Source organism: Callorhinus ursinus, unplaced genomic scaffold (assembly GCF_003265705.2).
Source record: "Callorhinus ursinus isolate GAN/ISIS: 27379988/994484 unplaced genomic scaffold, GSC_fseal_2.0 scaffold69, whole genome shotgun sequence".
Taxonomy (NCBI): Eukaryota; Metazoa; Chordata; class Mammalia; order Carnivora; family Otariidae; genus Callorhinus; species Callorhinus ursinus.
This window is the reverse complement of record NW_027397131.1, coordinates 2,551,987-2,574,911: the sequence shown is the minus strand read 5'-3', so window position 1 is coordinate 2,574,911 and position 22,925 is coordinate 2,551,987. Positions and strand designations below refer to the sequence as shown.

The following is a 22,925-nucleotide window of genomic DNA, read 5'->3' as shown; positions in this document are numbered from 1 at the left end:
GATGGACGGCCTCACTCAGTCACCTGCGATGAAAGGAGGAAAAGGAAAGTCAGGGTTCAGATCTGGCTCTCCTCGAACTTGTCTTCCACTCTTGCTCAGATGAATGGAGTACGATGCTCGAATGGTACTCCCGGTGACTTCGGGATTTAACCTGAACCCTGTAGTGGCTCCCGAGGTTCTCTGCCACCTGTCATAGTGCCCAGCCTGGACTCCGGCCACGGCCCTTTAATCCCATCCTCTCCGTGGGCCCATAGCTGTTAGAGCCCCAGGGACTGAAGATATGCCTCTTTTCTTGGAGACGCCAGCAGCCGACAGCCCTGAGCTCTGGGCTCAGATCTGTTCCACAAGCCTCCTTAGCAGTGTGACTGTGGCAAGTTAGTTCATCTTTCTTATGTGTCGATCTCCTCGTCTGGAAAATGGGAATAATAATAACTTCCTACAGAGAAGGAGAGAGATGTGTTCATGATCGACACACAGAAGGGGTTGAGTGAGTGGTGTTTTTATCTGCCTTGGGAGGTGTCTGTGTATCCTTCAAAACTCGGCTCCAGCTTTGCCTTCCTGAAGATCTTCTTGACACTGTGTGGGTGCTGAGGACCTGCCTCTGCTGTGATTCTTTTGCGAACGCTTATTTATTTGTTTCCATGTTCACCACCTCTCCCAGGCTGCCTATCCTGAGAGGAGGGGCACTGGCTCTTTGATCTTGGTTCTCCTACCCCCTGCTACCTCCTAATCCACAGGACATGGTGTTTGACCGGTCAATGGATGGGTGGGAATTTTGACCTCAAATGCTACCTTTCTCACAATACAGAGGGCATAGTTGTGTGAGCTGTGTGTGTGATAAAGTTTGGATGGTTTGTGGATCTTTGTCCTGAGATCCAAAGGAGGGAGGAAATAGAAATCACACTACTGGCATCACTGAGGGGTTAACAGTGAGAAGTATGCTGATGAAGGATGTTTTATACAATGGCAGTCTCTTTCTGAGATTATCTTCCAAATAAGGCAAAATCCAGTTTCACTTTAGGGATTGTTTTGAACATGAGACTGGAAGGGATACTTTAATAGCACAACCTGAAACGAGAAGTTTGCTTCTCTTTAGTTCATAAAATCACGAGGATTTTCAAGGCCACCAGCCCACTGGGGAGGCCCAGAGAGTCTCTCAGATTCTCATCAACCTTCTCAGAGGTTTGGGGCCACACCGAAGGCAGCTGGGGTGTAATGGGGACAGCACGATATTTCATGCCGGAGGACCTGTCCCTGTCATTAGCTGGGTAACCCTGAGTAAGGCATTCACCTTGTTGAGCTTTCTACATCCTTTTGTATAAAATGGGGATATTCATAATAGACTTCAAAGGGGGTTCTGGGAAGACTAATGAATCTAAATATGTGAAGGGGCTTTATAAATTCTGAAGTGTTACACAGATGAGTGATTATACTATGCATAGTAAACTATTTGTGATTTTACAGTGTTAAGCAGGATATGTATGCAAGAAGGGGAGTTGCAGGGAGCTGGGGAGTGCTGTAATCAACATTTGGGGGAGTAGTCCCCAAAATGTGATCAGAAAACACTAACCTCTTGAGGTGAGCCATGAATGACCAAAAAAAAATGGCAGGGGGAAGAAAGAGGGGTGAGGGATGAGAGAGGGTTCTATGGTAAAACACATTCAGGAAAGGCAGTATATTCCCTCCTGTAGATTGAAATGCCCCTTAGCGAGTCGAAGGCTCCAAGAAGCCTGTCTGCGTAACTCTGTTAAACTCAGAGTTTTCCATACTAATACTACGGTACCCTTTCCCACATAACACTTGGTTGTTTGTCCCCATCTTTCCCCAGGACTAGTGTTGTGTGAAATACTTTGGGAAACCACTTGCAAAGCCGTCCTAATAGTGAACATCTATCGAGTGTTTACTGTGCCCTACACTAGCTTCAGTACTTTTTATCTTTTAACTCATGTATGCGCCCAGAAAGGCACTGTTTTTTTATGTCCATTTTAGAGATTAGGATCCTGAAGCTGTGAAGTTGTCACTCCCCGGATTCCACTGTTAGTAGTTGTCAAACTTCACGCCCTGCTGCTCTGTCTTTCATACTCGCTACCTTGTTGAATCCTACAGATGATTGAACTATAGGGCTCCCGCTTCCCAAACTCTCAATGCAATTGATCTTAATGCTCACCACGATACTGGTACTGACCATAGACAGACTACGGACGCCAGTATTATGGAATATGTGATTTTTAAATGTGTAGCCTACTTTAAAGAGCTAAACTGTGTTACCAAGAGAAAAGAGTAATTCCCGTTTTAGCTACAGCGCCCCCTGTGGTCTTCTGGTAGAAAGCTCTGAAGCCCTTTCGGCTTAATAGCCCTACCCCCCCCACCGCCCGCCCCCGGATTTGTACATCTGACTTCAGGATTTTTCAAACACTCTGTAGTTCTTCAAACTGGGTTTCTAGTTCTTATTTTCATCCTGCCCCCAAACCTGCATCTCACCATCTGTTTCAATAGGTGCTTTAACATCTGGGATACTTGTTACAAAGCCCCAATCCAGAGACCCAGCCCAGATACTTTCATTTTGCATGTTGGCAGGGTGGTCCAGGAATCTTCATTTAAACAAGCCCCTCAGCGGCTCTAATGTGACTGGCCCACAGAACATATGTCCTCTCTTGCTTTTCATTTGAACTCAGAGTGTGGGGACATCCTACCGAGTTACCACTTGCCAAATGAGAAGCCTGAAGGAGTATCAGTCAAGGTTGAGGCAGAACCAGATTTCCACTCCGAGGGCTCAACCGGAGAGATGTTAACAAAGGGAAGACTTGCAGAGGTGTGGTTAAGATAAAGGGAACCAAGAAGGGTGGTTGAGGCACCCGGGGTCTAGTAACAGCAAGAAACAAGGGAGGAAATATTGCTACCTGGTGAAGGCTGGAGCCCTCAAGGAGCTACTGTGGTGTAGGGGTGCAACCCCAGGTAGCACTGTGGTGTCAGAGCTGGGAGGGAGCAACGAAGAAATACCCCAGCTTCTCTCTTTCCATCATCTGCTCTCCTGTTGGTGTCTTCCATTTGTCAAATTAAGAAAAAGTCAGAGTGTGAGGAAGCCCAAGAATGCAACCCTTAGGGGTCACATAGCAAGGTAGAGAGGATAGACAATGAGTAGAGGACACCAAATAGTGAATAATCAGAAAACATTAATTTGAAATATCAATTGACCGCTAATTGAAATTAACATCAGTTGAAAGCCTACCATATGCTTCACTTGTATCGACAATGTTAGGGATTCAGACATGCTAGAGACCCTCCCTGCTCCTGCCCTTCAGAGAACCCACAGTCTAGAAAGGGGGACCTAACATGAACAAATACACGCAGTAAAGTATCACAGAATAACTGCACCTTGGAGTTAAACTGATTTTGATGATCCAAAATAACAGATTTCTGGAAGCAATAATCTGTTCTCCAGAACAGGGATCAGGAGAGACGGGGACTAAATAGATCAGATTTACTGTCTATAAAGTCTCTGTCCCAACACAACTCCATAACTGCACAACTCTGCTGCTGCCGCAGGAAAGCAGCCACACACAGTGTCAATGAGCAGGCATGGCTGTGTGGCGATAAAACTTTATAAAAAACAGGCCCGTAGTTTGCCAACCCTTGCTTAACATAAACCATCTCACAGAAATATCTAGAATAGGGGCGCCTGGGTAGCTCAGTTGGTTAAATGTCGGACTCTTGATTTCCGCTTATGTCATGATCTCAGGGTCATGAGAGCAAGCCCTCCCTCCGTCGGGCCCCGGGGTCAGCATTGAGTCTGCATGTCCCTCTCGCTCCCCCTTGCTTGTGTGCACTCGCTCTCTTTCTCTCGCTCTCGCTTTCAAATAAATCAAATCTCTTTTTAAAAAAGAAATATCTAGAATGGGGATCTGTAGCACTGGTAACTCGTGATATGAAACCACAGAATTATAACTGGAATTAATATATTAGTCACCCGCGATTTGTTTATTGTATCTTTTATGAGAAAAGGGAAGTAGGTGTGGATATTAGAGACTGGGGAAAGGAGGAATTTTACAGTGGAAATGAGTTTCAGCGGATGATAGATATTATGGGAAATGTGAATAAACCAGATTCCTCCTCCTCCCGTCTTACATCAGCTTACTCACGACTAACACTGTACAGAAGGAAGTAAGACAGGGCATATCCATATCATCAGCTTTCAATGATAGTCTTCCACCGTGCACTGTGAGAGCACATTAGAAGGTGCCGGAGTTTTCATATGACTGCATTGCCGTGAGATTGAATAGTGGTTTCAGTTTCCAGTACATTTTATAAGTATCTCTTTCCTTCAGATGTTAAACTAATTTTCATATTGCACACACTAGGAAAAAGAAAAGAAAAAAAAATACCCATTCTGAACAACTGATGTTCTCCTGGCATTGTGATAAAAAATAGAGCAGATGGTTTGTGGAAATGGCACCAGGTGAACTTGTAGGTAGTTAGAGCAGGAAAATAGATATAACTCCAAGAGAGGACTCTTACCAGGTTTTATAGTTGAAGCTTTTTTCTCTTTAATTTTACTTTGATTTTTTTTTTTCCATCATTCACTAGAAAACCAAAGGTGGCAAGCAAGGATCTCTGCTGAGATAGTGATGCAGGGTTGCTTGCTACCTTTTGGCCTTGTTTGGGATTTTTGGTTATCAGAACAATGAAGTAACAGCCACTAGAGGCCTTCCCTCCAGTTTTGTTCTCTTCTTCCAGTTGTGTTTCCTAACCTCTCAGGATCATGGGGTCCTAGAGTCCAGGACCTAAAGGCATCATGAGGACTGTGGCAAATATTCGGAACAGCCCCATCTGTCCTGGCTGCCTCTTCAGGCCCAGGCTGTCCATCATACGGTTTCTTTCCTGGTGGATTCTTTACCGCTCTGCCATCCAGTATGATAGCCACCAGCCACATGTGGCTGTGAAGCCATTGAAACGTGGCCTGTACAAATAAAGAGATACCATACATGTTAAACACATACCAGATTTCAGAAACTTAATATGGAAAAAAATTATGTGAACTCTCTACTAAGGCTTTACATTGCCCACGTGTTGAAATAATATTGTGAGTATACTGGGTTGGGTAAAATAGATTTTTTTTTTAAAAAAAGAATATACTGTAGAGAAACACTTGCACTTGTCCTATGAAATAAGACAAAATATTTTCTTAGTTTATACATATATCATATCACTGTGTTGTGTGCCTTAAGTTAATACAATGGTATATGTCAGTAATATTTCAATAAAACTGGGGGGGTGCAAAATATTCATTGAATTTTGCTTTTAATAGTAAAAAATTAGTGTCAAAAAAAGATAAATAGATTACTAAGGTTATTTCACTTTTTCTTTTTACTTTTTAGATTTGTCTACATATTTGGCTTTAGATTTCCCAAATACTGTATATGAGCCTTTACCCAGTTTTCAATGGACATCTAAATTTTCTCATCATCAGTTTGAATGAGTTTTTTGTTAATAGGAGGTAGAAAATGTTAAACATGACATAGATGGTAATTGACTATAATTAAAATGAACATACATGATTTGATAAAAACCTTAGGTTTTAAAATCTGTATTTATTAAAGTATAACAGTTCTGAATAAATCATATGAAATGTTTATCTTTAGGTTTTATCTAATTTACTTCAAAATATCTGGTAGACTTACAGAGCATTCCACCTAGATTTAAAGGGATCAGCATCATTAACCTTTATTGCTCTGGCTTTTCTGAGTTCAGAGCATCCTAACACAGGCCAAAGTACTCCATTTCCACTGCCAACTTCTTTAACAGAAATATGTGGAAGAAGGGAAAGAGCAGAAGCCTCTGGTTTAAAGTGTCTAGATACAGCAGTAAAGGAGGTTTCTTCAGAACCAGTATTTTGCTTGGTCTCTCTAGTGGTCCTAAGACCAGGAATGGGTGATGGTTAAAGAAGGAGATTAGCCTCCGTATTGAATGTGGTCTCATCCCTGGGCACATGGACAGAAGAGGGAGTGATAATAGATGTTGAGGATCTGTCCCATTCCCATGTAGCCTCCCCTAGGAAAGCCCTCTTGTACCCCGTTGGGTGGGAGTTTACCACTTTGAAGACCACTGATTTAAGATGAGCCACTGACACCAAAGAGGCCTTTGCCCTCTGTTTCTTGTTAAGCCATGTGATAATAAGAGAGGAAGCAACGCGATCTCTACACCTCTTGTCACTTCAGGAGGTGAGCTCCCGGAGGTCAGTGCAGTCATTTGGAGGGTGGTCCAGCACTTTGAGGGTGGTCCACACACTCCTCAAGTGGTGAGATTATTCAAAAAAAGTCCCCAGAATGAGATGTCTGCCTAAACTCATGACCCTTCATCTGAAAAGGCCTAGCAGCCCCTGAGGGCAGCGCTGTTTGCCAGACAACTTTCTCCAGATTCCTTCAGCCTTTAGGAAGAGCTGCTGGTCCAGAGGCTAGGGTGAACCCAGGACACGGCTGCTGTCACTCCTGGGTGGAAGGGTCACGTGCTTCACTGCGGCGCTGTCTGCAGGCAGCTCCTTGCCGGCGCACCTGCGTGGGTCTGGGCGGGTCATAAGAAATGAGGACACCGCTCCTGTGCCCTCCAGGAGTTCTTATTCTAGTTGCCGGCTGGACGCCTGTCATCCTCCCAAGAACGACTAAGAGCGCCTTCACACAGAAAACATAACCCCTGCCAGACATTGCCCTTTCTTATTGTGTCGGATACACATCACATTGACCATTTAATTATTTTTTAATGGATAGTGGCATTAAATATTCCTGTGATATTGCGTAACCATCACCGCTATTTCCCAAACTTTCTCATCACCCCAAACAGAAGCTCTGTACCCATTAAGCAACAACTCCCCATTCCCTGTCCCCTCCCCCCACAAGCAGCCCCTGGCAACCGCTAGTCTACTCTGTCTGTAAGTATTTGCCTCTTCTAGAAGCCGCATAGGAATAGAATCATACAATATTTGTCCCTGGGTGTCTGGCTTATTTCACCTCGCATAATGTTTTCATTATGTAGCATGTGCCAGAACTTGGTTCCTTTTTATGGCTGAATAAGTGTCCTTCGTTTGTATATTCCATCTTTTGTTAAACTGTTCATCTATTGGTGGACGGTTGGGTTGTTTCCCCTTTTTGACTCTTATGAATAATACTGCTATCAACACTGATGTGCAAGTATCAGTTTGAGTCCTTGTTTTCAATTCTTTAGGGCATATACCTAAAAGTGGAATTATTGGGTCATATAGTAATTCTCTGTGTAACTTTTAAGGAACTTCCAGACTGTTTTCCACCACAGCTGCACCATTTTACGTTCTCATTAGCAACGAATGAGGGTTTTAATCTCTCCACATCCTCACCAACACTTGGAGTTTTTTGCTTTTGTATTTGTTTTTTAGATAATAGCTACCCTGGTGTGTGTGATGTGGTTATCGCATTGTAGTTTTGATTTGCATTTCCGTAATGATTAATAATGTCAAGCATTTTTTCATGTGGCATTTGTGTAACTTCCTTGGAGAAATATCTGTTCAAGACCTTTGGCCATTTTTTAAATTGGATTGTTTGTCTTTTTGTTGTTGCAGGGGCTCTTTATATATTCTGGATATTAATCCCTTGTCAGATATGTGATTTGGAAATATTTTCTCCCATTCTGTGGGTTGTCTTTTTACTTTTTTGACAGTGTGCTTTGAGGCACAAAAATTTTTAATTTTGATGATATCCATTTTATCTATTTTTTAATTCTTATTGCCTGTGTTTTTGTGAAATCCAAAGTCATAATGGTTTTCTGCTATGTTTTGTAGTTTTGGCTCTTATATTTGAGTCTTTGACCCATTTTGAGTTAATGTTTGTGCATGTTATGTCGTAAAGGTCCAGCTCATTCTTTTCCTGTGAATGTCTAGTTTCCCCCACATCATTTGTTGGAAAGACTGTCCCCTCCCCATTGAATGGTCTTGGCTCTCTTGTCAAAAACCAGTTGCCCATACATTTGCAAGTTTACGTCTGGATTCTTTATTCTGTTCAATCACATTTTGTCCCTATGCCGGTACCACACTCTTGGTTACTATAGCTTTGTAATAAGTTTTTGAATAGGGAAGTGTGAGTCCTACAGCTGTGTTCTTTTTCAATATTGTTTTGACTATTTGAGATCCCTTGAAATTTCATATACCTTTGCCAGATGTCCCCATCTTTTAAAAAATTACATGGTTAAAATGCAGGCAAACAAAGGAGAAAATAATCACAGATAATCTCACAACCTAGAGGCATTCATCTACTATGAATGATTTTGAAGCATTAAACAAAACAACATGGGATACCACTTCACATCTTCTAGAATGGCTATCAAAAGACAACAGCAAATGACGGAGAAGATGTGGAGATGCCAGAACCCTCATACACTGTTGGAGCGAACGTAAAATGGCACAGCCTCTTGGAAAAATAGGCTGACAGTTCCTCAACCGGGTAAACATAGAATTACCACATGACCCAGCGATTCCATTTCTGGGTATATACACAAGAGAAATAAAAACATATGTCCACATGAAAACCTTTAAATAAATGTTGATACCAGTATTATTCATAGTAGCCAAAAAGTATAAACAACAATAATGTCTCATCACCTGATGGAACAGGTAAATAAAATGTGGCATATCAATAAAATGGAATATTATTCAGCAGTAAAAATAAATGAAATACTGATACACTTTATAAAATATATGAACCTTGATAACATCATGCCAAGTGAAAGATGCCAGTGACAAAGAACCACATATTGTATGATACGGTTCATATTAAATGTTCAGAATAAGCAAACTGGTAGAGACAGAAAGTAGATTAAGCGGTTGCCTAGGACTAGTGAGGGGTAGCGAGATGTGGGAGCAAGAGGGTTCAGAGTTTCTTTCGGGGAGAATAAAAAAATGTTCTAAATTTGATTGTAGTGATGGATGCACAACTCTGTGAATATACTTACATCTCAGTAACGCTATTAAACAAAAGACATAGGTTTGAATATATTGTTTCATACCTACTTTTTTTTCACTCAATGTAACAGAATCTTTGCTTGCCCTGAAAGTTATTTAATTTTGCTATTTTTAAGGGCCACACAGTTTTAATGAAAGTAGACGTACCATCCATTACATACACAGATATGTGTGTATATGTGTATGTATACATGTATAAAATGTCTTCAAAATGCTAGGCATTAAGTAATCAATATTAGTCATTCCTACACTATTTGTTGTTTAGCTCTCCATACACATGTGGGTTTTTTTTTTCCCCTAATATAAACAGTGTTGGAATTTATGAAGTTTAGCCCGATCAGTGTTGACTACTTGTCCATGAAAGTCATGGCAAATAGTGACTGGTCATTTTGCTAAGGCACACATTTGGATCTTATATGCTGAGAGACTGATGTGTGGAAGTTAATTATTTTGCTATTGATCTGTCCCGTATCACACCTTAATGAGGTTTATTCATGAGTGTGGGGGCTCAGGAGGGTCTCTTAAATGTAAAGGGTTTATACAGCTGCTGCATAGTGGGATTGTGGTTCTCTCAATGATGGCAAGCTTAAGATACAACTTGAAAATAAAAATCCATATAAATTTATAAGGGGAAAGATGGCAAAAGTTATTATGGTTTTTAAAGCCAGCTGGACTAACGAGGTGAGGTTTCCTTCTCTTCCAACAACTTTGTCATGGTCACCACAGGGCTGACTGGATTTCAGTTGTAGTTCCTTGTAAGCCGAGAAAAGGTTGAGTTTAACGAAGTTCAGATCCAATATAACAGCCTTACCTGGACCACTAGTAAATAAATAAATGTGTAAGTTAACCTCTGAGAAAACTTCTGGCACACTTTTTAGAGTAGGGGAAATTTTGTCTAAGCCCTGGCTCCCTGGTGTTCCCGTGGGTCCTTTATATTTTCTTCTTCAGATTCTGAAATTCATTTGTACCGAAAGAGAATGGCTAGCGGTAGCCCAACAGTGGGTGAAGGGAAGGCAAGTTAGCTAGGTCAGGCCCCTTAGGATCCTGCTCCAAATGTGGTCACTGCTTTCCCTACTTGTCAACCTGGCCACGTGGTCTCAGGAGTAACCATGGTCCTGTGTGACATTCACATTCAGCTGACGGGAGCCGTATGGAAATAAGATGCAAGAGTCCTCCGAATGAAATCTAGAGTGGCTCCTGAAAGTGGCTTAGAATTCAGTGGCCACTTGGGAGAACCTTGGAGGTGGAGCTGGCTGGCTTCCCAGTGGATTCGCTTGTTACTCAGAGCGATGGCAGTGTTTGGTTTTAGTACAGCCTGGTATTGTTTTCTTTTCGGAGTGAGGAAGCAACAGTCAGGGCAAAAGCCAATGTGAACATTCTAATACATATTTTTGTGAGTGTGTGTCCATGTATTTGAAGCGGCCGGCATTGGGAAACAGTGAGTTAAAAGCCCAGGGTTTTGCATTTGAAATATTCTTTGTTCTGTTTACAACCATGCACGGAGATATTTTCCCACATTTCCTTTTATATAAGTTCTCCAGTGATGTTTTCGTGGCCTATCCTGGGAAGATCTGTCTTTCCATTTATCAAAACAAATGGCAAGCTGGGGACCATTTAAAGTCGTTTTTTTAGTTAATAAAGCCAATCTTCTTGTTCTGTTATGTTAAAAGTACATTATCTTTTTATTGCCAGCTCTCTATGGCTAGGTCTGTTTTCTGTCTTTAGCAATCTCAGGGCTGCCCCACTTGCTTACTGTGTAGAGAATTACAAAATCATCAAGGGTGGGGCGGCACCAGCTGACTTACAGTACAAACCATTTCTCAAAATAACCACAACAGTGCAATACTGATGTGTAATTTACGTCACAGTATGTTTTTATGAAATAGTTTGTGGCATTTTCATTTCTATTCCGGATGGAATCTTGTGCTCTCTCCCTTTTAATCAGGCATTTAATTTATTTTTATTATTAATACTTTCCACTCCTTGTCTTGGCATGCCTCCAATTTAACAGCTTTGACGGGGGGGGGGGGAACAACAACCAACAACCCATCTTCCCCCACCCCAACTCTTCAACATCAGTTTAACTGCAAATGTATTTTCCCCTTTGATGTGTACTTACTTCGGGTACGAAGCTTACTGCCTTAGGAGAAATGTAGAAGTATGGTGGGACGCGTTACACACTTACCCGGACTTACATTCAGGAATTGATGAAGTTGATGTACAACTTCGGAATTTTAAACACTTTCAACCAATCCAAGCTATGTAGTCATATGCACTGCTGCATTTTGCTTTTACAAACGTCTTTCTGTATAGTGTCCTGTAATTAGAACAGGAAATCATTGAGTAACTGTAAGATGAATAAGAGCACTTAGACTGAAAGGAAAATTACCTTCCGAGAAATTATATTCTCTCTCTCTCTCTCTCTTTTTTTTTTCTGCATGTTACAGTGTTGGTAATGATAGTAACAGCTGTAGCTGCTCTTATCTGTAGAATTTTCATGCTTAGGTTTTCTGAAATAAAAAAAAAATGTTCCTTTTCTGTAATAATCAAAAATGAATGGACAGAAAATAGGAAATGCCAAATTATGACAAATATTCAGTGTCACAACAGAGCAGCAATTAAATGGAAACTTCAGTATAATTGTCAATAGCAGTAAGAATTGGACTAGTGCCAGGTACATAAAGTTGATGCTTCGCCGTTGGTTGGTTGCTAGGAGCACGGTGAAAAGTATAAAGCTTTGAGAAAGGAATGCCTAATGTAATAAAGTAACAGAAAGAAGCATAAATCATTGCAAGAGCCTCTCATATTGACATTATTTTACTTAAATTGTCTCAAAACTAGACATCAAGTTTTATAACATGAGCAAATTCATATTTGCTTGGGGGGGGAAAAAAGAACAGTCTATGTTGTCTTTGAAGGACTGGGGACTTTGTGTCTCAAGCGTAGCCTTCATACATATTTGGAATCTTTTAAGTGAAAATCTTTAAATGTTTGTTTCTATTGGCATCCAAATGCATTTGCCCTAATACGATTAAGAGAACTAAAGGGCAAAATACTTGGCAGATTTTTCAGTTGAGGTAATTAGGTGCAGGAAGGAACATGCATACTTTTTCCACCAGGCTCTATAAAATCCTGGTGCAGAGATTTTTTTTTTTTTAAGATTTTTTTTTTTTAAGCTTACTGATTTTAGAAGTAGATTATAGTGGTTTTCAGTAAGCATAATAGTGTGATGTTTCCGCTCCCTTCTCCCCCCTCCCCAAGAATGAAAAAGAAAGTTACATTTCTAAATGTTGTGTAAAAGATAAAAGCAGATTTCTCCTCTGGAATTTATGTTTTCAGTCTCCTGTGCATTGGCCACCATTATCTATTTAAAAAAAAAATAGCATTATGGATATTTGAAAGTCAATGCTCCATTAATTCATTGTGTTTGCTATTTCATGCATCTCTTTTTGTATAAAGACAACTTGAGCAACGTGCTATTCAGAATGAATGCCTGCTCTTACCCTCTCCCCCCCACCCCTTCCCCACTCCCAGCCCAACTCTGAGGATTAAAGCAATGGTATACAGTTACTGTTTGAAAAGCTTGGGTGGAGTCTCACGTTATAATTACAGTTTCTCTGTGGAATTCTGTTTTGGACTTTGAAAATATATAAATAAGTGAAAAATTGACATTGAGAGAGGTTAACAAAACGTGTAATTATGATATAAGCACAGGATTAGAGTAATTTTGGTTGAGCATTACAAGCAGTGTACTTTAGGTATTAACTTTTAATAGGCAAAGTTCTCATTGAAGTTGAAATGAGGTTTAGTAATTTTGGGTCTCTTATTCCCTTTGAATATTTCATTTAAAAATAGGCATTTTCACTTTTGTTTTTTTTTTTTTCCTTTGGTGGAGGGGAGAATTGAGGAATGGGATGACATTTTAATAGAATATCATAATATGGCTTAAAATTTCAGTCTTTGGTACCAAGAATTTATTGCTGATCATTTTCTGTTGACAGAAATCAAGTACTGCCTACATAACCCAACCAACTGCCGCTGACTAGAGTGTGTTAGAGTAAGATTCCTTGGGTAATACTTTGATTTCTTTTCCTATGTGGGTGTGGTTGAAAGAAAATCTTTGTTCCAGGAACACTTTGTTTATCTTTTGTTAAACAAATGTGCAATTTATCCATTCTTTATTCATTCTTAGATTTATCTGCTAGACCTGTTATGAATTGGAAAGGGGAGAATGTCCTATGCAGCATTTATCGGCAACCTCTGTTTCATGGGTAACTGCATACAAGTGTTTGTTTATATGTACATGAAATGCATAAGGAGGAAAGAAGTAGCTGAGGAATTTAAATAAGAATTCTTGAAAGGGTTGTTTGGCTTTATTTGTTTCTTAGTGTACTAGGGCAAAATAAAATATGACAGCTGTTGAACAGTTTAAAAGTTTTGTAGCTGTATGAGGAAGAAGTTAATTTAATGCAAAGGCTTAGGGGAAAGTTATAGGATCATAGAATTTTAGATCTGGAAAGCTCTTCCAAGCTCATAATTTTATTCTCTGTTAATACATACCTTTCATGTGAAGGTGACCATGCTTTGTCTTGAGAAAAAAATATTTCTCCAGTTAACTAAGCACATCTACCCAAATTCATCTAGGGTGAAGTTTCTCTGAAGTGAACTTTACCCTAGATGAATTGTTGATTCTTCCAGGTCTCACATTTATGCTGGATGTTCTCTTTACTCTCACCTAGAATGCTTTGTTAATTTTCTTAGCAGTCCCAAGGGTCTCATGGGCTTTGGGGGTCTGTTTTTTTTGGGGGGGGGAGGGGTGTTCTTTTTTTTTTTTCCTGTAAATATTAAAGGTGATTCCTCTAGGTATGTCTAATTGTAAGGTTGGAAATTTGCCTCTGTCTAAACAATGCCAAAATTCTGGTCCAATTGGAGGGTTCTTTTCATAAGGAACAAAATTATCATAATTTTTGTTTTGGTATTATTAAGCACTGCCACATTAAACCAGGTCCCAACTGGGCCTCTAGCCTCTTAGTATGGGAGCGCTTCAGGAAGTGCAGGGGTTCTGGGCTTGCACAACTTAAAGTAGGCCTTATTTCCTATTACGTGGGTAGAAAGTAGAAAGGTGATATACATAGTACCCCCCCATCCATGGGGGGTACATGCCAAGACTCCCAGCGGATGCCTGACACTGCAGATAACATCAAACCCTATCTGTACTGTTTTTTCCTAATCATACAACCTATGAAAAAGTTTTCTTTATCAGTTAGACACAGTAAGAGATTAATAACAATAACTAATAGTAAAATTGGACAGTAAAGGAGTCTCATTCTCTCAAAAGACCTTATTGTCCTGTGCTCACCCTTCTTCCTGTGACGTCAGATAATAAAATGCTTGAGTGACGAGAAGAAATGGGATGAATGACGTAGGCGCTGTGACATAGCGTTAGGCCACTACTGACCTTCTCATGATGTGTTCAGAGTGGAACGTCTGCTTCCAGACCGTTGTTGACCCCAAGCTGCAGAAAGCGAAAACTCTGATGGGGCGGGGGGGACCACTGTGCATGAAAGATGTGTCCGTACTGTTAAATCATGGCGGAGTGACTTGCAGTGTTCCAAAATCACAACAAGCTAACTTAACCGGAGTGAAATTCTGACCCAAAACTGGCTGAATTGTGCAGTTCTTGATGACACAGAAGTTTCAGAGTTCCCGTGACCAAAGGCCATCATCCTCATCCCCAATACTGTACCTTAATTAAATCTCTAGTAGGGCGTCTGGGTGGCTCAGTCAGTTAAGCGACTGCCTTCGGCTCAGGTCATGATCCTGGAGTCCTGGGATCGAGTCCCGCATCGGGCTCCCTGCTCAGCGAGGAGCCTGCTTCTCCCTCTAACCCTCCCCCCTCTCGTGTACTCTCTCTCTCTCTCATTCTCACTCTCTCAAAATAAATAAATAAATCTTTAAAAAAAATAAAATAAAAAAATAAATCTCTAGTAATAATGAGCTGCAGATAAACAAAGATTTTCCTTCAACCACACCCACGTAGGAAGAGAAATCAAAGTATTACCTTAATGATCATAATGATGTTACTATTATTAGTATTTGTGACATTTTGTCATAATGAAAACCCCATCAGACTTGGAATGAAAAGACTGGGTGACAGTCTCACATCCGTCACTCTCTTTCAAGGCATCCTTGAGAGCCTTGGACTAGTCACTTGGGTGTCTCAGCCTATTTCTTCGCCTCTGAATTGCGGAGATTCACGAGCCGTAATCCTACGAAGAGGGTTGTTGTGAGGAGCAAAAGAGATGTGTTTTGTGAAAGACCAGTGTAAATTTTTGTGTTTTCCTATCAGTACCAGAAATCATGGTAGTATTTCTAAACCAACAGTCCCTCTGTCCCTCTTATTTTTGGTTACGAGGTCTTTTTTCATTTGCTCTCTTCTATGCAACCTACAACAATCCTGGGAGAGTGGCAAGGAGAAGGGAATTTTGTCCTATTCTGTTCTGGGTACAGTGGGGGTTTGGCTAGAAGCATATACCTGAAAACAGGTTATAAGTATATATATATATATACATATATATATATTATGTATATATATATATATATACACTTAGAAACCCCAACTTGTGACATTTCGACTTGGCAATTTTTTGACTTTACAATGGCGTAGAAACGATAATGCACTCAGTAGAAAGCGTACGTTGAATTTTGAATTTGAATCTTTTCCCAGGCTGGCAGTACATGGCTTGATACCGTTGTGGTGCTGGGCATCCACCCCCAGCCGCAGCTCCGAGGCTGCCAAGTGCTCACGAGGGTGAACGTCCAACACAAAACCAGCCTATACCTGTGAAACTGTCCTGTTTTTCACTTTCAGGACAGGATTTAATAAATGACATGAGATATTCAATACTTTATTATAAAATAGGCTTTGTGTTAGATGATTTTGCCCAATGGAAGTGTTCTGAGTACATTTAAGGTAGGCTAGGCGAAGCTATGGTGTTTGGTAGGTGAGATGTATTCAATGCATTTGCAACCTAGGATATTTTCAACTGACAAGGGGCTGTCGGGACATAAGCCCATCGAAAGTGGAGGAAGCTGTGTGTGTGTGTGTGTGTGTGTGTGTGTGTGTGTACACACATACATAGAGAAAGAGAGAGATCAAAACCCAAACTAAATAAATTACTATAAGTCTGTGCAAAACTCTAAACTCAGACTCAGAGGTAGTGGTTTCAAAGTTTAATGTACATGAGCTACCTGGAAGCTTGTTAAAAATGTAAATTAGAGATTCTGAGTTAGTGGTTCTGGATGAGCCCCTGGAGTCTGCCTTTTTCCAGTTACCCTATGTGGTTCTGATGTGGGCAGGCCCGGGAGCTCTCTGAAAGAGGCTGTCTCCAGAATGAATGGACATCATAGGACACATCTCCAGGACGTGGACCAGAGGGAACTTGCTGGTTTTTCTTCAACAGAAAGCAGATTCATGGCTTGGCTTGTATTTTGGGAACTGCATGAAGAAAGAAGGATAAATGTTTCAAGCTAGGATGAGGTGAAGAGAAAACAAAAACAAACAATCAAAAAAACCCAGGTCATTTCTAAGCACCAAAGATAGACAGGGAGCTGACTGCATCCACAACAGAGAATTAAGAAGCGGTTAGAGATGGCATTATCATGAAAAATGGTTGGGGGCGCCTGGGTGGCTCAGTCCTTAAGCGTCTGCCTTCGGCTCAGGTCATGGTCCCAGGGTCCTGGGATCGAGCCCCTCATCGGGCTCCCTGCTCGGCGGGAAGCCTGCTTCTCCCTCTCCCACTCCCCCTGCTTGTGTTCCTTCTCTCGCTTTGTCTCTCTCTGTCGAATAAATAAATAAAATCTTTAAAAAAAAAAAAAAGAAAAATGGTTGGAGAAGAACAGGAGGGAGGTGGCATTATCATGAAAAATGGTTGGAGAAAAACAGGAGGAGAATGAGGAGACAAGAAGCAGTGAAATACTCCCAAGAATCCAGGTGACATCATCTGCTAGAAAATGAACTCTGAAGGATCCATTCTTTTGCCGTCATTCAGCCTGAAAAGCAGAGCTTCCTCCAGCCCAAGAACTTGGAGAAACCAGCACAGCCGTCCCTCCGGTACAGAAATCCAGTAGCACAACCAAGATAGAATGGTGGGAGCTGTGTGCACAGTATATATGCAGGAGACGGTCTTAGATGCTGAGCATGCCGATACAAGTCCGGGGGTTCGTGGTTACGCCCCTCCCCCTCATCCATGGTGTCTTGGACAAATAGAGGATAATAATACCATTGGCACATTCGGGGACTGCTTCTTCGAATAGGACTTAGGTACTCTGGAGTTTCTGATGATGTTTGGTGAAAATATCCAGTCAAACGTTTTGTGCTTTAGCTCTTCTAGAAAGCACACATTTGAACCCGAAGTGTGAACTCGTGTCTTGGTCTGCGGTAAAAATCTCAAACTGAAGTGTCTTGGGACGTATATCAGCATTTCAAAACTGAACTTCATTTGGGGACTTGCGTTCAATGTAAACATATTTCCTTGTAATTAAATATGCCAGCTGACAAAGTGGATACCCACAGACCAGGCAGGAGTCTAAGAAATGTAAACTGTTAAAAGATGTCATCATCTTGAAAGCAGCTAAACATCTCCATTCTCAAAGAAGCCTCCAGCCTGAGGAACTAAGTGAACATAATTAGAAATACATCTGGGTATTGGCCTCCTATCTGAGAAGGTCACATGCACACCTTCCACTGGTACTGGTTAGATTCCATCATTTGTTCTGTCCTTCCTCATTTGTCTCCCACTGGTTACCAGATGGCCACGATAATGTTGGTATCCTTAACAACTGTCTTGTGCAATTCCCTGCAGCATGGTAAGAACTCAAAATATTGAGTGTTTTCCCTTTGGATAAGCCAGTGACATATCTGGGAATTGCTTACAAACGCCCTGATGGTGTGGTTATAGGGAGTGATGGCAGACTAGGTCATGGAGCCGAAATTCATCGTGACATGATGCAGGTGGCAGGCTACCAAAGGGGAGCGTTTGCCATTTCTCAAGCTTAAGATGAAGGAAGGGGTCCTCCAGGCCGAATCTGGTTTTTATAAATAAGTGCTTAATATCGTGAGGTGTAGATAAGCGGTAAAAGGGAGCTTCGTGAAAGTTGCTGAAACGTTCTGAGCTAAGTTGGTTCTGATGGAGCTGTCACAGGACGCTTGGGGAGTCCTCTCAGCATCGTTCTCTGAGTTGTGCCAAGTTACCAGATGGGTTTGAGGCACATTAGAAAATAGGGAGCATGGGAAAGGGGGAGGGCAAGGAAGGTGGATATATCAATCAAGTCGGGATGGATCATGCTGCAAAAACAAATAACCCCCAGATCACAGCCTCACTTAAAACAACAAAGGTTTCCCTTGTGCTTGTGTCTATGTCCATTGCGGACCGACGAGGGGGCTCTGCTCCGCGTAGCTCTTGTTCCAAGACCCTAACTGGCAGCCCAGCTGCTATCTGACTCATGACAGGTGCCCAGGATGAAGGGAAAGAGAGAGTGTTGTCAGTCAAACACTGGCCCCTAAGGTCACCACTCACTCCTGTCATATTTTATTGGCCACAACAAGTCACAGGGCCACTTGACGCCAATGGGCCAGGACGCGTGGTCTTTCCACAAGACCACAAAGAGAACCAGAAGTATTTGTTGAACAGCCCTAACCACCACCAGATTAGATGATGATGCTATTTGAACTTATGGACGTCTCTCTGGGGCCACATGACCTCTTCAGGCCCTTCTAGCACTGAATGATTATATAATCTAAAGAAAGAGCAGGCTCTGGAAATTTATGTAGACAGAAGCTCAACAAAATTCTGATTTTTCCGGTGATGATGACTTTAACGCTTGAAATATATATCAGACTCTTTGAAAAACACTGTTTTGGTTCTGCTGCTTGCTGATGACCCAAACCTTGCATAATCTGTCTATGAGGTCACCCCGACTCTCTCTCTTCTCTCCACCTTTTCTCTTCTCTGCCGGTAACCCGAGGCTTTTTTAACGGAACTGGAGTGGCGAGGTGAGGCTGGGAGAATGCCACCGTAACCCAGACGGGGAGAAAGATGAACGGGTATCAGGGTCTCACTGAAGACACGTTTTCGTACCAAAGCAGAGTGACAAATGCAATTATGCCGTGGCCATGACGGTTCTTTGTGGGAGGCAAGAGGGTAACGGAAGTGTTTTCTTGTTTGTCTAGGGGAGGACGAGGAAGAAACGAACGTGATCGTTCTCAGCTACCCTCAGTACTGCCGGTACCGATCGATGCTGAAGCGCATCCAGGATAAGCCATCTTCCATTCTAACGGACCAGTTTGCGCTAGCCCTGGGGGGCATCGCCGTGGTCAGCAAGAACCCCCAGATCCTGTACTGTAGGGACACCTTTGACCACCCAACGCTCATTGAAAATGAGAGTATATGCGATGAGTTTGGTGAGTCTTTTTTTTGTTTGCTTGTTTTCCCACATGAAACTTGTGCTTGTGTGTTTCCTTGCTTTGGGTTCTTGTGAAGAGCAGTGATGGGAGCAAGGCTTATTTTCACCAGCTCTATGTGCCAGCCCGCCCCTCCCCCTGCAAAGTATCATGGCATAAAGCATCATCGCCTCCTGAGCAGCCTCTGTTGGCCAGGGTAAAGGGTAATTATTTAGAATTTGTTGTCCAATATAGGTTCTGAAGTTGCTTGGTCGACCTTGAAATTGGACATTAGGACAGGAAGCTTTCATGTTCGTTCTTTCTTAAAAGGCTTTGGCTATTCACAGACACTTTTTTTTTTTTTAACTGATCACTCCCTTTTCAGTGTGATAAGGAACTATAAAAATGCACCAGTTGTAACCACTTCTGTACTATAAGATCAACAGATAGATTGATGATAGATCCCTACGCCCCTTAATTTTTTCATGTACATGTATGGATACACATATATATCCATCTTTGGGGGGCACAGTGTATAAAAATATGTATAGATATTTATATATCTATCTATATTCAAATATATATATATATGTGTCTATATATATATCTTTATACACTACGCCCCCCAAAGATGGATATATGCACACATAATTTTATCTGCATCTCTCCTAGCTGATCAGTCATGTGTCTCTCTAGATAGAAGCAAAGGAGAAGATATATCATAGGTTTGGGAGCCTTTGCATGATGCAGTGAATGGCTGGAGGCAAGCCAGGATCACATCTCTCACATCTTCAGTTTCTCATCTGTTTGTTGAAGAGATTGGATCATATCGGTGGTTCTCAACAGGCTGGGCAGGGATATCAGAATACCCTGGGGGTGCTTTATCAGCCTAGACATGTTCCTTGGAAATTCCTGTATTTACAGAGGCATGAGACCTCCCCGCCGCCACCTCGCGCCCTACCCCTTCTTTGGGATTTGCCACCACGGCGCAACCAGTGTGATGGCTGACCCATGCTAAATGGGGACCTGGGCAGAGAAGAAGCTGAGACCCGTGGCCCAGAGAGAGCACTGCTGGCATCATTTTGAGTCAGAACATTCCTTGATTTTGTCGGCTAAGATCTTCCCAAGGCTCCCCAGTTTGTGGATTATTCAGATCAGATTATTCTGCTTAACTGTTACAGGCCTCAGCATGGTTTGGGAAATCCACTCTGGCCTCTCTAATCTGATTATTCCTGACCCCAGTAGCCCTCTACCTGCTATAGGGAGCTTGTAAGTAGTGGTGAGCATGAGGGGATGATCCAAGAAGGAAGGGAGGGAAGAGGAAGGGGACCTCGGTTCATCGGACATGGCATTTTTTTCCTTATAAACTTTTTTTTCGGATGCCTTTCACAACTCTGCCTTACCAAATGACTGTCGGTCTAGAAGAGAATAGTAGTGTTTATACAAGTTATTTATCCCTTCTTCCAAGAAGAATTTAGTGTCATATTTTTAATACTCAAATAACCGTTGTATTCAAGTAGATGAATGTATCCAATACATCTTTTCAAAAAATACCCTCTCTTTTCAGATCAGCATTTACAAATCGACCCTTTTTAATACTTCTGTTTTGAGGGCTTTTCTCCCCTTATCGCCTACTCCCAAACCCTCTGTCCTGCTTGCCGCTCAAGAGGTCTGTAAATTCCTGACACTAAATAAAACTGAAAGAATGCTTTCCCTCATTTAAGACTAGTCAGAGTTAGAGTATCATAATGTAACATAATGAAAAATGTTTTAACCTTTTTGGCTAATTTAAGAGTTATTAGTCATTGAGCTTCAAAGCTGTTGCGTCTGGAATTGGTAATAGAAAGAAGTTCCAATTTAACAGTGATCACAATGGTTGTTAAGAGTTACTAAATTAGTTTTAAATGTTCTCACAAACACAAGCATCTGACTATTGAATGTTTTCCCGAACTTTTCTTCTGGTAAAGCTAATTTTAATGCTGTTTTTCTTCTCCAGCCTCTTAAAGTGGAAACTTTCTTTTGGAATAAAGGTACCTTTAAAGAGCTTCTAGATGGCTAGTTTAATAATTAGAATATTAGGTTTTTCTCTTAGTTGAGTTTGTACTTCAAGTAGTTTGCACTTTGTGTAGTATTTCGTTTTATTAAGTGAACCCCCCCCAAAAAAACTTATTTTTGACCTGATTTGAACACCTTCACCCACATCCCTCCCCCACCTTCCACTCTTGGTCCTCCATCTAAATTTCCAGAGACCACCCTTTTAAACCTCCAACTGGTTGTATTTGAAATCAACACAGGCTAAAGCGTTTGTTAAAACGTGGGGTTGGGTTTCTCCAACCAACTAACAGTTGGTAGAAGAACATAAATTTAATTAGTGACTAGCATTAAACAAATGTTCCTAATATTAAACACTGCCAGATGACCAAAACACTTCTGTCAGATTACCGCGGGTGCCAGGGGGCCCACAGATGAATTTTCTACACAGTATATATTCTGTACCACACGTTTGGTGACTTCAGTAATTGGTCAAATGTAATTTAGGTAACAGTATGCCTAGGCTGTAAAAATCAAATTTTATTAGCCATATCACCAGGTGGATGAATGGCGGAGCTGATGGCAAAGAGTTTATAGCATTTAGCAGCTACACCTTTGACACATGAAATTCATAAATTGCCATAAAGTACCTGCAAGGCCCTTCTCAAAAGGACAGTGTCTGCTTTCCTATGATTAAATAATGTTTATTTTATTAACTAATATATTTTTTGCTTTCTTCTGTTAAATGGGATTATGGAGTGGGGGCAGGAGAAGGTGTTCAAAAGATAAATAAAACACAGTTCTTGCTTGTTTGGAGGATTTAAAAATCTAATTGGGGAAGACAGGATTAACGCACCTGAAAGGTTAACTAATGTTACAAGAAAGTCAATGATTAAGTATTTGGTGAGTGTTGCAGAAAGCAAGTGCAGGAGGAATTTAGCAGCGGGGCTGGTGGGGGGGCGGGTGGTGCATGGAGGTGATCATGGGAGGGGTCAGGGAACGCTTCATGAATAAGGCAGGACTGGGTCTGGTATTAAATGCTAGGGGAGAAAGGCTAATAGAAAAGTTTTGCAAATACCTAGATCACTTGTAATTCATGTCCTGACTCTCCACGTTGGGAATGGCTGCCTTCACCGTGGGTCAACTGTTGGCTGCCCCTAGGTTTGTTTACCCTTAATAAATGCTCTGGTGCTCTCTCTACCAGGGGGACGTGAATATGAGTCCGTGGACCAAGGCTGGGACAAACCCAGGCAGTGGCTCTGGAACTGGGCTTTCCTGGGCAGGGATGATCCACATTTTCTCTTGTATGACGACCTTTCCCAACTGCTCAGACACCTCCCCTCCTCCCCTCATTGTTTCAATGTTGTCCACTGAATAACAAGTTTAATTGAATAATAAAAGTAAGGCTTTTAAATCTACAGTGAATCCCTATAAATAAATTCTCCGTGGAATTTTATGAAGCTGTTTAATGAA

At 41.5% G+C, this 22,925-nt stretch overlaps 1 protein-coding gene across 1 annotated transcript in view; it reads left to right on the top strand.

Moving 5' to 3' along the window:
- The window catches only part of ARID5B (AT-rich interaction domain 5B), a 177,122-nt gene that overhangs the window by 67,978 nt on the left and 86,219 nt on the right, over window positions 1–22,925 (top strand). The window contains exon 4 of the mRNA XM_025850160.2: window positions 19,212–19,442. Coding sequence (XP_025705945.1) covers window positions 19,212–19,442 — 231 coding nt within the window. The remainder of the gene's footprint in view (window positions 1–19,211; window positions 19,443–22,925) is intronic.